The 13,669-nt window shown below is 49.3% G+C and overlaps 2 protein-coding genes across 2 annotated transcripts; one reads left to right on the forward strand and one right to left on the reverse strand.

The window, feature by feature from the left end:
• Nucleotides 1-451: 451 nt before the first annotated feature.
• RAB24 (RAB24, member RAS oncogene family) lies at nucleotides 452-9,581 on the reverse strand. The gene is made up of 9 exons (XM_080996557.1): nucleotides 9,434-9,581; nucleotides 8,449-8,682; nucleotides 6,891-6,959; nucleotides 5,500-5,578; nucleotides 3,464-3,531; nucleotides 2,782-2,881; nucleotides 2,585-2,635; nucleotides 2,047-2,109; nucleotides 452-971 (listed from the first exon to the last, which is right to left on the reverse strand). The coding sequence occupies exons 2-9, from the start codon at nucleotides 8,563-8,565 to the stop codon at nucleotides 904-906; spliced, it is 615 nt and encodes a 204-aa protein (XP_080852683.1). The 5' UTR covers nucleotides 8,566-8,682; nucleotides 9,434-9,581; the 3' UTR covers nucleotides 452-903.
• Nucleotides 9,582-9,813: 232 nt separating this feature from the next.
• Nucleotides 9,814-13,665, forward strand: PRELID1 (PRELI domain containing 1). The gene is made up of 5 exons (XM_080989128.1): nucleotides 9,814-9,997; nucleotides 11,532-11,757; nucleotides 11,861-11,974; nucleotides 12,501-12,579; nucleotides 13,323-13,665. Exons 1-5 carry the CDS (start codon nucleotides 9,906-9,908, stop codon nucleotides 13,460-13,462), a joined length of 651 nt encoding a protein of 216 aa, XP_080845254.1. The 5' UTR covers nucleotides 9,814-9,905; the 3' UTR covers nucleotides 13,463-13,665.
• The last annotated feature ends 4 nt before the right edge of the window (nucleotides 13,666-13,669 follow it).

The raw sequence follows: 13,669 nt of genomic DNA on the forward strand, positions 1-13,669 counted from the left end.
TTTCTCTGGAAAGAGGGCGGCCTGCTTGTGTAGATCAGCACCCCTGGTGCTCCAGCCAACTAGAGCCTATCCCAGGTTCCCCTTCATTTTCCAGACGCCTTATAACTGCTGCAAAGCCCATCACTGCTTGTATCTACAACTGTTCTGTGATGCTTATTGATGCTTTTACAGTATTGGAGCAACTGGGCCTGCTTATCACACATGTACACATCTATCAAATTGGCTGATTAAAAAAACCACAGCAAATTCCTAAGCCTCCTCAGATGCTTGTTTCTGTTCCCTGTACCAATACATGTTTCAACTGCTGGAACGTCAGAGAAACGTCAACCATTAGAAACTGGTGGTCAGCCCGTGTAGTAGGAGAGGCACACGTGTTTCTTCCCATTCCCTCAAGGAGTTTAGCCTGGAAACAAGTTTGAGCAACTTCAATAAGAACACAAACCTAGCTGTGTTTCTCAACAACACAGGACCACAATGCACTTTTATTTACATATACATAGCTTATTAGAAGCCATTTAAATAATAAAGCAAAAAATCAGGTGCAACACCATCAAAACAGCAGAACCAACCACTGCCAGAACAAGGTGTCTTCAGCGTTGGAGAGCCAGTTGTGAAAAAGCAATTCCTGAAGCGCATCAAGAATTTTAAGTCAGCCTCTGGAAGGGATGGGAGCACAAGGCAGTCAAGGTCTCTGGTCAACAAGGCAGCAGAAAATCTCGCAGCGTGTGCCGTGTTCTCCCCCCTCCCACCATTCCAAGGAGAAGTGCCAGCAAGTGATGCTCCACAGGTCCGAAAGGGCAAGACATTCCATACAGCAGGGAAACAGTGTGAACTATCCAAAGACAGCATGAACTGCTTTCCCAGGAGGGGAGCACTGCTGCTTTGGCAAAACAAGGAAAGAACTCAGTGATGGCAACAGCTATAAAAGTAGGTGGTAGTGTTCTTTTGGCTCAGATCAACTCCTTTCTCCTCTGAAAGCAGAACATATACAAGGGTTAGGCAAGTGGGGCAGATTTGTAGCAGCAGAAAATTCAATGGCTCTGTTAAAAGGATTTCTTTCTCCCAGGGAAAAGTCCTGCCCTGTCCAGATAAAGTTTGCATACAGTCCTTCATCTAAAGAGCCTAGTGTGGTTCACAACAGAAAAATACAAAATATATAATAAAAGCAAACCAATAACCTCCCCCTCCCACAAACACATCTAAAAAGCCATGGACTGTTAACCATTCACCTTTTGCCTAAAGATATGCAACGAAGGTGCCAGGTGTGCCTTCCTGGGGAGAACGTTCCCCAGATGGAGTCACCACAGAAAAGGCTCATTCTTGTGTTGCCACCCTCTAGACCTCTCACGGAGGAGGCACACAAATAAGGGCTTCAGATGATCATAGGGCCCAGGCTGGTTCATATGGGGAGAGTCTACAGACTGCCACAACTCCCCCTCCCTGACCCTCAAGTCTGTCCTGATGCCACACCAAGTATCCAGGTGGGCACAGACCAACTCCACCCTGCTCACCCAGCCAGGTCTCAATGATACATACCACAACAGCCTCCTCATCCACAATCAGATCATGGATGAGGGAGGTCTTACTCAAGAGCAAACCTGGCATTCAGCAACAGCAGCAGCAGCAGCAAGTCCAAGAGCTGGCTGACAGGACAACTGCAATTCCCCAGGTGGAGGAGGGGCTGGCACACTGCACAGTCGCTAACTGCCTGTGCTGTGTGCCCCTTACAGTCTACCCCACCTTACACACTATACCTCCCCCTACCCTGAACCACTGCAATTAGGTCACCCTCCCCAGCTTTCCCCAGCTCCTCTCTTCCCAGAGGCAATAGAGTTCATTTGGAAATGCAGTTCATGGAGTCTCTGCTTTCTACACACGTAAACAATCATGGGCATTCTTAAAACACGTTTTTTTCTTATTCAGTGTGTCCCAAAGTCCCACTTTCATGTCCAGGAAATATATTTGCACCAGAGGTTCTATGCATGTTCAGAAGAACATGTGAGCACACACACACAGAGAGTGGAAGTATCTTGTTCAGAAACTCACCTGTCATCTCCTGAAAGGCAGTAAGCTGCGCATAATCCTCAGCCACCTTCATGAAGAGCTCATCTGTAAACAAAACACAGCAACACAGGATTGGTGTCTCGCCCACAGCTGGCTTCAGTAGGAACACCTGAACTGACCTGAACTTGGGAGGCAGCAAATGGCCACTGGCTACAAAATTATGACTGAATGATAAAAGGGAACAAAACTCAGAAATAAGCATCCTGGATATCCTTTGGTAAACACAGTGATACCCTGAGATCTACTGCCCTGCCCCACTTGTCCACTCTCATCAGACTGCAGCCATAATCTTGATCTTAGTGGAATTTGGAATTGTGGTGCAGTTCCACCTGGCGAGAAAGCATGGGCAAGGTACTCAGCATCACCCTTATTTATCAGGAGCCACAGTGACGCCATATGCAAACTGTCCCCAACCAAAAGGAGAACAGCAGTCTTCTCACTCTGGGCGTGACTGTCCAGAGGCATTAGCCACACTTAAGCACCATAAAGCCTTGCAATGCACCCTGGAAGCAATACTCACCCACATTCTGTCCAGTCTTACTGGAGGTTTCAAAGAGCTCGGCTTTGATCTCTGAAATGACAGTATGTCAGACGGAAAGTTTTAGTCGTTTTACTCTACAATGGGGACCGCCATTGTAGATGCACCAATGTTAAGAGCTCCTGGTGCACTGTGATTCCCTTTCTCTCCTCCCAACAAGTGAAGAAGAAAAGCCTAACCATCCGCATAGTCCTGCACATCATGGAAGTCAATTCCTCGTCTTCTCCTGTCCTCGTCCAACAAATCACACTTGGTGCCACACAAATAGATCCTGCAGTTCTGCAGAGAAAGAGAACAAGGCAAGTACTTCCATACAAGGTCAGTCTAGCAAGCAGGTATTGCCAAGAATCCATGTAGCCAAACCAACAGGACCCACCCTATTTTTGTGTGACTGTGGTTTTTTAAATTGTAAGTTTTAAAACTGTTTCATACTGTATTTTAAATTGTTGTAACCTGCCCTGGAACCTTAGGGTGAAGGGCATCTAATAAATTAAAATGTAGTAGTAGTAGTAACAGTAATAATTTGACATGCCCAAAATGCAATCCTAAGGTGCACACAATTAACAGAGCTCAGGGAATGGTTACACACAATGCTGTTGTGCTGCTAAATCCACCTGGGAGACGGTCTGGAAGCCTCATACTTTTAACCTTCCCAAAAACATGAGATACAAGTCAAGCAACCATGTAACCTATCAACAACTGGCCACCCTCCCTTCCTCCCTCCCCCTGAGGAACTGCCCTCCAGTGTCCCAGTATACAAATTATAGAATGATGCTCCTCTGTAAGACCAACATTCCCTGTGGCTCTCCCAGTGAGGCGAATATTTCTTTTCTCTCTGCCTGGAAATGGAGATCTACTTACCTCCTCAAAGTTCTGCAGCTCATTCACCCAGAATTTTGCTCTCTGGAAACTGCTGCTATCAGTAAGATCTGTGGAAGTGGGGAGGTGTCAAGACTAGATCCCACCCAAAAAGTTCATAAAGCAGATTCACTGACCCCTGTATATATAGGCAGAGTAACTGAGGTACTGAAATGAATAGGTTGGCTAGGAAAGAATTGCTCTCTTTCCCTGAACAGCTCATAATAGAGCCTCTGTCCACACATCTTGAGTTCTTTTGTGGCACACAACTGAAATGTGTATAATAAGATAAGGTAAAGGTAAAGGGACCCCTGACCATTAGGTCCAGTCGCAGACGACTCTGGGGTTGCGGCGCTCATCTCACTCTATAGGCCGAGGGAGCTGGCGTACAGCTTCTGGGTCATGTGGCCAGCACGACTAAGCCACTTCTGGCGAAGCAGAGCAGTGCACGGAAACGCCGTTTACCTTCCCGCCGGAGCGGGATTTATTTATCTACTTGCACTTCATGCTTTCAAACTGCTAGGTTGGCAGGAGCAGGGACCGAACAACAGGAGCTCATGCTGTTGCAGGGATTCGAACCGCCGACCTTCTGATCGGCAAGCCCTAGGCTCTGTGGTTTAACCCACAGCGCCACACACACAAATCCCCTTCCACGAAGAGTTAAAGGAAAGGCTAATGGGAACTGCCCAGCTTTCTTGACTTAGACACCAGGGCTGGAGCAATACATTTTTTTTGCCTGAGGTAAAGAGCAAAATGGCCCCCTCTTTCCATGTACAAAAGCTAACTGGACTGGTAGTTGAATCTCGTCTCAACAGTGGCAAGAGGACAGTGTCATTCTAGCTTAGAGGACACAAGACAGGCCATGTGGCACACACAGCTCTGCCCTCCAACATCTCACTGTGTCTCTCTTACCACCATCACCCATCAACTGCCTGAGGCTCCTGTCTCATTTCACCTTACTGTAGAGCCAGTCCTGTTGAGCAGCCACAGTTTGACTGCCTTGGTATGCCAAACCACAGCCTAGTATCACTGGGTAGAGACGTTTTCCCTCCTATTAAGGTAATACCCATGCAGTTTTGTGTTCAGGCAAAGAAACACCAGGAAACCTCCAATGATAAGGAATCTCCCATGGCCAACACAAATCATGTAATTTATCCCAGACTAGTGGTAGACTAACGATTTCAGCAACTCTGCTGCCATCATAATAGCTATTGGGGAGGAGATAGAACTACACGTGCAGCTTTCACAGAGCTGTCCTCTTAAAGACAGGAGCACTATAGAGGCAGCTCCTTGCCTCCCTTCTGGCCTTTACAGGGCACTCTTAAAGTGGCGCCATGGAGAGGGAAGGGGGATGGACACAAATGAAGACAGGAATTGGTGTCTGAATGGTGCAAGGTAAGTGTTGCCCCAACAGAAGAAGCAGGCTGCCATGTGGGCTCTATTTGAGGATATAAAATGTATTAGGCAGGGGCTAGCTCTTTTCACAAACACAAGCACAATGATACAACCCCCAAAGCAATGCATGAGAATCTCTCACTGCTGCTAGTTCTGAGACAGAGCAAACTGCCCTCTCTATTGTGGAAGTGAAACTGCTAATAGACACAGCTTAGGAAACAAGAAAAGAGGCAGTAAAGCTGGCAAGTAAAGCAGCGGCTAAGTGACCACATCCTGGGGAATTGGTATTTCCATGGAATTTTTAACTGGACACCTGCACATCTGCGGAGGAACCAAGTCTGTGCAACTAGAGGGCAGTCTGTCACTGTAAGAAAGCGATGACAATGGAGAGATCAAGGGACCCTCAAGTAACATACTGATAGAAGGAGGGCCTGAGTATGTAGCAAGCAATAATCCCCAAACAACATCCCAATTATACTCCCTCTGTATTTGTTTGATACTGTTCCCAAATATTTGCACACAAATCTCCTTCAGAACAATGGATTGGCTAGCACAGCCCTTTCCAAGTTTGTAAGAATGTTCTCCTAGCATTGGTAGTCCAGAGCTACATGGGTACCTGAGTTGACATGCAAGTGAACTCTTACCATAACATACAATGGCAGCTTTTGCCCCACGGTAGTATATCCGGCTCATGGCCTCATAACGCTCTGAGCCAGCTGTATCCTAGAAAAGGGAGAAACAGTAAGATTTTGTACCCAGCAGCTTAGAATCCCAGTGGAATTCAACATAGCACTAAGGAGCCAGTCTGCTTGTCTGTCAAAATGATTTCACTTCCCTGTACAGCGGTACCTCGGTTTTCGAACGTCTCCACTGACGAGCATTTCAGTTTTCGAATGCTGTAAACCCGGAAGTAAATGCTTTGGTTTTCGAACACGCCTCGGAAGTCGAACGTGCCATGTGGCTTCTGCTGAGTGCAGGATCCTGAGGCCTGGCTGTCGGCTATTGAGTTTTCAGTTTTCAAAAGTTTCAGAACTCAAACAGTCTTCTGGAGCAGATTACGTTTGAAAACTGAGGTACCACTGTATATTGTTCTGGGGATTCACCCAACTCTCCAGAGCAGCTTTAGGGGAAACATACAGCAATGGGGAAAGCCCAACCGCAGTAGTGGGAGGCCTTGTGCTGGCGTCTGCTAACAGAACTGGGCAGTGGAATCCAGCCCCTAGAGCTTGGCATAAAGCCCTTTTTCAATTAAACGCAAAACAGGCTGATCAAAGTGAAGGAACGAACAGAAAAACTGTCAGCGTTGTGGAGTAAATAGAACGTTTGCTGGGCAGCTCAAAAGAAATAAAAGAGAAAACACAGTGATTCAGCTACAAGTGCGAAATAATTAAATAGCAGCATTAAACACACAGAGAGAAAACCAGTGTACAACAGTAAACACCAGACATTAAGAGCTGGGATTTGAAGACCACAAATTGTTTCAAAGGCCAGACTAAATGGAGAGGTCTTTACATGGTGCCAGAAAGGTGCCAAGCAAGCATCTCTGGGAAGGCCGTTCCACAGTCGGGGTGCCACCACCGAGAAAGCTCTAAAGTTCCCAAACGGTGCCCCACAAACCTAACTCAGGTGGTTTGCAGCATGTCTGTGAACAACAGGAGCAGTGGCAGCTCTGGGACAGACCAGAAGCAACAGGTAGGAGGAAGCGACTTGAAAGGAGTGAAGACCAGGAGCCAGAAACATATTGTCTTTTATTGTATTACCATTTGTATTACAATTGGAATTGATAGTGTATTACGAAAACCATGCAGCATCTAGCATAGTGCATTACAGCAAAAAGAAAAATAGTTAAGTAGTGCACCAAGACCCTTAGCAAATTTCAAGTTGTTCATGGGGGAAACGTTTGGGAAACACTGTTCTAAAAGCCTCCTCACACTTGTCCCCCCCCTCCCCTGCACAGCCAAAGCATGTCCCATTAGTTCTCTGGTACTTTATGTTTGCCACACACAGCCAGTGTCATTCCCATCTTAAGACTTACCCAGATTCCCAAGGTTACGGTCCGACCTCCCACTGGCATCACTTTGGCTACAAACGCAGCACCTATTGTCTAAAATAAGAAGAATACATATGAATGCAGCTGCACCACCTCATCAGCTCTTTAAAAGTAGCCACTAGTGGCAAACAAGTACGTATTTTTCGCTCTATAACACGCACCCGACCATAACACGCACATAGTTTTTAGAGGAGGAAAACAAGAAAAAAAATATTCTAAACGAAACAGAGGATGTATGATTTTTGTGGTTCATGCTGTGGCCACAGACATGTGATCTGACGGTGAGTTTGGAGTAGCCCAATGCAAAAGTCCTGAGGATCCATGTGAATCCATGCTTTGTAACCCCGTTTTTGCACCACTGCGGCCCCACGAAACAGTGGGTGCGTGATTTTTTTGGTGCAAGCTGTAGCCATGGACATGCTATGTGATCTGATGGTGAATTTGGGGTGACCCAGTGCAAAAATCCTGAGGATCCATGTGGATCCGTGCTTTGTAACCACGTTTTAAGTGGGGAGGGAAGGAAAAGCACTCAAGGGACAAGGAACACGCATGGGGTGGGTGGAGAAGGATGCTGTTAATAATGAAGAAGAGGGGTATAAGGGGAGAAGGCTCCTCTCCTCTCTCGCTTTGCTCCTTTAAAGGCTCTGCTTCTCTCCTTCCTCCCCAGCTCGCTGAAAAACTTTGCTGCTATTTAGCCAGCTGAGTGGGGAGGAGAGAGGGACAGAGACCCTGCTTGCTTTAAAGGAGCCAAGTGGACAGGAGCCGCTTACACTTGTGTAAGTGGCTCCTCTCCTCTCCCGCTTTGCTCCTTTAAAGCAAGCAGGGTCTCAGTCCCTCTCTCCTCCCCACTCAGCGGCTCTTCTCCCGCTTTGCTGTTTCAAAGCGAGCCACGGAGGAGGGAAGGAAGGGGAACCATGGATCCTCTGCTCACGACTGCAGCAGATCCCCCCGTCATCCGTAGGCATTCGCTCCATAACACGCACAGACATTTCCCCTTACTTTCTAGGAGGAAAAAAGTGAGTGTTATGGTGCAAAAAATACGGTATTTCTTCCAGACAGCCAAACCAGGAAATTTTTACAAATAGGAAAAGAATTGCTGCACCCCCCCCCACACACTTCTTTTAGGCTGTCAGAACATTACAAACAAATGACTAACACAAGTACATACTGACAGGTAAGCTAGTAAATATTTCTGTGGATTAGTGACATCAGTGAATCTCTTTGCAAGGCTACCTTTAATAGAGGCTACCTTTAACAGATAGCAGATATTAGCAGTTTCTTTCTTTTCCCTAGCCAACATGGCCCCTTCTGATATGGCACGTTGTCTTACGGGCCTTCTTAGTTTCACTTTCTTTTAGGCTTCAAAGTTCCTTTGTGGTTACAAACCGCTCACCAAATGTCCATTTCACAACATACAAGATTCACTGATAAAGATTTAAGAAGTGGAGGGGTGGGAGCGGAAGAGGACTACAGATTGCTCAACCCAGTTGCCACTTGAAAGGCTCTCCACATCTGCCCCCCACCCCCCGAAGGACACACTCACGTTCTGGTAAGGTCCCACAAGGAAGCGGTTGTGAACGTATCGCTCCACCAAGCTGGTCTTGCCCACGTACTCTTTGCCCAGCATCACAACTTTGGCATCCACACGCTGCCCGCTCATCCTCTTGCCCTGGCAGCCGTGTGTTCCCCTCCAGGTGGTCCAGAGGGATCCCCAACGCCCCCACCTGAGTCGGCTGGCGCAGCCTAAGAGAGATGCAGCTCAGGTGGAGAGGCTCACCTGCAGTAAGCAGAGGAGGAAGTACAGCAAGTGACTCAGGAGCAGCACCTCCCCGTTCCCACGTCACCTCGAAAGCTAAGAGGGCTCCAGTAGGCATAAGCCAGAAGGCCTGGCACTGCCCAGAATGCAGGTGTGCCCTGCATCCTCCACAGCAGTTGCACGAAGCTACAGTGGTACCTCGGGTTACATACGCTTCAGGTTACACACTCCATTAACCCAGAAATGGTGCTTCAGGTTAAGAACAGACCTCCAGAACGAATTAAGTACTTAACCCGAGGTACCACTGTACTGGCACGCAGTAGCAGCACTTCAAAAAAATGCGGAGAGGGAGGCAAAAAAGGGCAATACTATTCACAACGACAAGAAACGTATTTCTCCAGCACTACCCATTTCTGCGGCAGCTGTCCACCGGGGTGCTGCCGTCCGCTCTAAGGGGCTGGACTAGATGATCCTCAGGGTCCCCTCCGACTCTACCATTCCGCGATTCTACGCTGCTCTGTCCCCAGGGGAGGGGCGCATGGGTTTCCCTTGGCCTCCACGAACTCCACCCATGTGGGCGCACCAGTGGCTGAGGGACTGGCCCCAGGTCTGGCAGGACCCTGGATCCGATGACGCGGCAAGGGTGATCCTAACAGGAGGCTCCCCGGAGGCTTCGGGACAGCGCTCAGCGCCCAGCCCCGGTTGCCCGGGCGGCAGGGGCTGGCGGCTTCTGCAGGGCCGGGCTGGGGAGGAAGAGGGCGGCGGCACTCACCCCGGTCTCATGGCGCTGGAGCCGGTCGCCGCTGGCGGAGGCGGGAGGGAGTCGGGACGCGGCGGCGGCGGCGGCGGGGGAACGAGCCGCCGACGGACCAGATCCCAGCCAGCGCTGCTGCTGCGGCGGAGCAGCCCGGGGAAGGGGGCGGGGCTTCGCGGCGGGGCCGGAAGCGCGCGGCCGCGGCGGGGCGGGGCTTGCGCCCCCCAGTGCACGAGGAGGGAGGAAGAAGGAGGCAGCGGAGCTGAGGCGGCGGAAGCGCCTGGGCTGCTCGTCGCGGAAGTCGCTGCCGCTGCCCTGCCCTCGCATGGCGGCCGCTGGGCACCGCTGGCCGCGATCTTCGGGACTGGCCGTGACGCCGGAGAGAGGCCTCCGCCAGCGAGAGGCCCGGGAGGCGTAAGGCGGGCCAGGCCGCCGGGCGACCGCCGCCGTTTCCTCTCCGTCTCCTGCAGGATCGGTGACCGCGGAGGTGATGGGGAAATACTTCCTGACCCTGAGCGTCCTCAAGGGGCCCTGGGACCAAGTCTTCGCCGCCTTCTGGCAGCGCTATCCGAACCCCTACAGGTGAGCGCGGGCCGTGGGGTCTCCTCTCCCTCACTGGAGGAAGTGAAAAGGGCTGGGCTGGGGGGGGGGCACAGTGTTTTCCTCGTGGGAGATGCCGGGCGACAGCCTGACAGAGCGATACTTTCTCCCTCCCGTGATCCCTGCTCCCGTCATTGGCTCCGGAGCAAGCCCCATACATTTCGGGTGGCCCCGCACTCGGGGCAGATGCGGCATTCCCAGCCCGAGCCTGTTCACGTACATACAGGCTGCTCGGTTGGCTGAGGCTTGCCGCTAGGGGAGCGTGCGTCGGGGTGCTCACAGCCCCGACTTGGTGGGCTCAACCTGGCGATCTGTGCTGCCCCCAGCGGCGGTCTCAAGACGGGGTAATGCAGTGGGGGAAAGTCTGGCGGGAGACGTACGTGCTGGTGAAGCAGTTGCCTTTCTTCTCTGCCTTGGCCAAGGCCGCTGCATGAACCTTTCACCTAGTGCGCCGGGAGAGGCTTTGTGGCCATCTGGGTGTAATCTTTGATAGCCTCTTCTTTGAGGCTAAGCCGTCGGAGCTTGCTGTTTACCGATCATTTGGATTTTGGGAGGTGGGGCAGGGCAGGGATTTCTATAAACAGGAGTAATTAAGATCAAAAAGATTTGCTAGATGATAGATTAGCACAGGCAGATATGCTGGTGTGTGTAAAAAGTTTGCTCTGGAAGAGCCATTTTCAAATGCCACAGGCAGCCTTTTATTTTTGCCTGTTGCCTTGACTCTTGAGGAAACCATCCTCATAATCAGGCTTCCTCAAACTCGGCCCTCCAGATGTTTTTGGCCTACAACTCCCATGATCCCTAGCTAGCAGGACCAGTGGTCAGGGATGATGGGAACTGTAGTCTCAAAACATCTGGAGGGCCTAGTTAGAGCTCTTAACACTGCTGTAAAAGTGCACATGCATAGATTTGTGTTTTCATTAGGGATCAGTTGATTAAAACCAACTACTAGCTTCTGCTGGTGATTGACTCACCTGTAAATCACCTGACCTCACCGGGACCGTAATCCTTTTTTCCTTTGCAGAGTGACTTGAACTCAAGCTGAGCTACAAAGAAAGATCCCAGCCAATCTAAGCAGGGCTTGAAGTCAGCACTGATTAGCTGAGTGGCACTGTCATTAAGCCTCAATTTTGGCTAGGGTCAGCTACACTTGGGAGCTCTGCAGCTCCCTAAGCCACATATTAACATCGTACATGCCATCTAGTGGAGGTGGCTTGGGAAAAAGAGCCTAAGTGGGACAGAGGGAAGCAGTCCAGCTAGGAATGGCATTCTGCTCTGCTGAGTGACTGGATGGGAGGCAATGTACTCTTGTCACATGATTATACACTTAGGAAAGCTTAGAACAGCCTTCCCCTAATCTGGTGCCCTCTGGGACTACCAACTCCTATCTGCCCCAACCAACATGGACAACAGCCAGGGATGATCAGAGTTGTACTCCAAAAAAACAGCTGGAGGGAACCAGTTGAGGAAGCACAGCTTAAAATGAATTTGCCAGATTCTCTTCTCTCCTCCCCAGCAAACATGTCCTGACAGAAGACATTTTACACCGAGAGGTGACAGAAGACCAGAAGCTGCTTTCCAGGCGGCTCCTCACCAAGACCAACAGGATGCCTCGCTGGGCAGAGCGCTTCTTTCCATCCAATGTCGCCCACTCTGTCTACATCCTTGAAGATTCCATTGTGGACCCAAAGAACCGAACCATGACCACATTCACCTGGAACATTAATCACGCGCGTCTTATGGTGAGCAGGCTTTGAGCAGGGCTAGCAGCATAAACTCTTGCTGTGTTTCATCCTATGGGGAGAGTTGATGGTCATTTTGTTGGTCATCTCTTGTGCCTTGCAGGTGGTGGAGGAGCGGTGTGTTTACAGAGAGAACCCTGAAAACAGCGGCTGGACAGAAGTCCAGCGGGAAGCTTGGGTTTCCTCCACTCTGTTTGGTGTCTCGCGTGCTGTCCAGGTGAGTGGTCAGTAACCCGTGTCTCTTGATATACTTCAGCTGCAAAGAGGCAGTCTTAGAAGAGCTCAACATGACGGGTACCTCTGGATAGTTTTGTAACTGGGAACTAGGGCTGGGCGATATCAGCTTTTCAACACTGCTGTGTATCACCAGCCAAACATCAGTTAGGTGATATACCCCAGTATTGAAAAAACAAGATGCATTGGCCTCTGCCCGCGAGACACCAGGTGAAACTGCCCCAGCTCTCGCCTCAGGCGCAGCATTGGGGCTCCTTTGACTGCTTGCTGCAGGGAGGAATTCAGGAGTGGTGGCAGTTTCACCAGCGATATATTACTAAGTGAAACTGACATCACGGTATGCTCCTCATACAGCTGCTGGCTGATATATTAATATATCACCCAGGTCTACTAGGAACATAGCTGATGGGCCAGGCTGATTCCTCTGAGTTCAGGTTGTGTAAAAGAGTGGACTCTGGCGGCATTCATTATTCTTTTCTCTGCTCACTCCCCCTGTATTCTTGTTTTAGGAGTTTGGCTTGGCCAGGTTCAAAAGCAATGTGACCAAGAGTACCAAAGGGTTTGAGTACGTGCTGGCCAAAATGCAAGGTGAGTACTGTTCCTAAGCCTCCAGCATTGTTAGCATATTCAGGTTCTAAAAAGCACACAGATCCCTTTCACCAGTGCCAATATTTCCCCCCTTTAGTTTACTGCACCCATGAAAGCATGTAAATTTTGTTGGGAGAGCAGCTGCATCAACCGGAGGCTAGCACCGAGTAGGGTAGAGCTTGTTCCCTTTTCTGCAGGAAGTTCCAAGAGAGTTTTGGGTTGCTAATTTCACCAGTCCTGCTCCAGAGTAGTTTTAGCATTCTAAACCAAGGAATGGGGTGAAGACAGAAAATGCAGCTTTAGAATGTCTGGAACTAGCTTTTGGGGGGCAGGCATCTTCTGTGCTTGTTCTAGGTAAACCTGTAGTCTTCCGATTTTTAGCTAGTAGCAATATGGACTATTGAGAAAACAGAAGGAGAGTTGTTAAGAGCCATGACAAACAGATGGGAAATACATAAAACTCCAGTCTGTTGTTCAGAAACTGAGATGGTAAAACTGATAGGTATGGAGCTGGTAGTAAGTTTCCCTTTGGCTCCCCGTTTCTCTTTTTCCAGTTGGTGTTTCTCATGAACATTAAGGCTAGATAAAATAACACTTCCTTAACTATGTGGAAGGAGATGCCCACTGTAGAGAGTGATACCTAAACAAACAGCAGCAGCAAACTAAAATGCTTACATTGATTTTTTGTTCAGACCTTCAGGCAGTTCAGTGGACATACTTAAGAGCTTTTGGCTTTATTACAGGTGAAGCACCATCCAAAACCTTGGTGGAAACTGCAAAGGAGGCAACCGAGAAGGCCAAGGAGACTGCCTTGGCAGCAACTGAGAAAGCAAAGGACTTGGCTAGCAAGGCAGCTACTAAAAAGAAGCAGCAATATGTTTGAAAAAAACTCAGTTTTCCTGCTGTGGGGAATAGAATGCAACAAAATAATACTGGAAGGCTTACCTGTCTGTAACTAAGCGTCTCTTCCCTTGGGAAGCATGTCTCTAGCTTTTGTGTTTTTTTAAAATTGAAACTATACAAATCTGACAATCATCTTCTTTCTAAAAGGTGTAATTATCATTAAAAGAATAGACTTCAAGTTAATCCA

The sequence above is a fragment of the Podarcis pityusensis genome (genome assembly GCF_964106645.2).
Source record: "Podarcis pityusensis genome assembly, chromosome: 2".
NCBI lineage: Eukaryota > Metazoa > Chordata > Lepidosauria > Squamata > Lacertidae > Podarcis > Podarcis pityusensis.

Bases quoted from the DNA above. Each gene is read 5' to 3' on its own strand.
- RAB24 (XM_080996557.1), bottom strand. From the start codon at position 8,565: ATGAGCGGGCAGCGTGTGGATGCCAAAGTTGTGATGCTGGGCAAAGAG. The intron at 2,882-3,463 runs GTAAGTAGATCT...CTTTCTCTGCAG, and splicing joins AGCTGCAGAACTTTGAGGAG to AACTGCAGGATCTATTTGTG. The intron at 972-2,046 runs GTGAGTTTCTGA...TTCTGCTTTCAG, and splicing joins TGCCTTTCAGGAGATGACAG to AGGAGAAAGGAGTTGATCTG.
- PRELID1 (XM_080989128.1), top strand. From the start codon at position 9,906: ATGGGGAAATACTTCCTGACCCTGAGCGTCCTCAAGGGGCCCTGGGAC. The intron at 9,998-11,531 runs GTGAGCGCGGGC...TCTCCTCCCCAG, and splicing joins CGCTATCCGAACCCCTACAG to CAAACATGTCCTGACAGAAG. The intron at 11,975-12,500 runs GTGAGTGGTCAG...TTCTTGTTTTAG, and splicing joins GTGTCTCGCGTGCTGTCCAG to GAGTTTGGCTTGGCCAGGTT.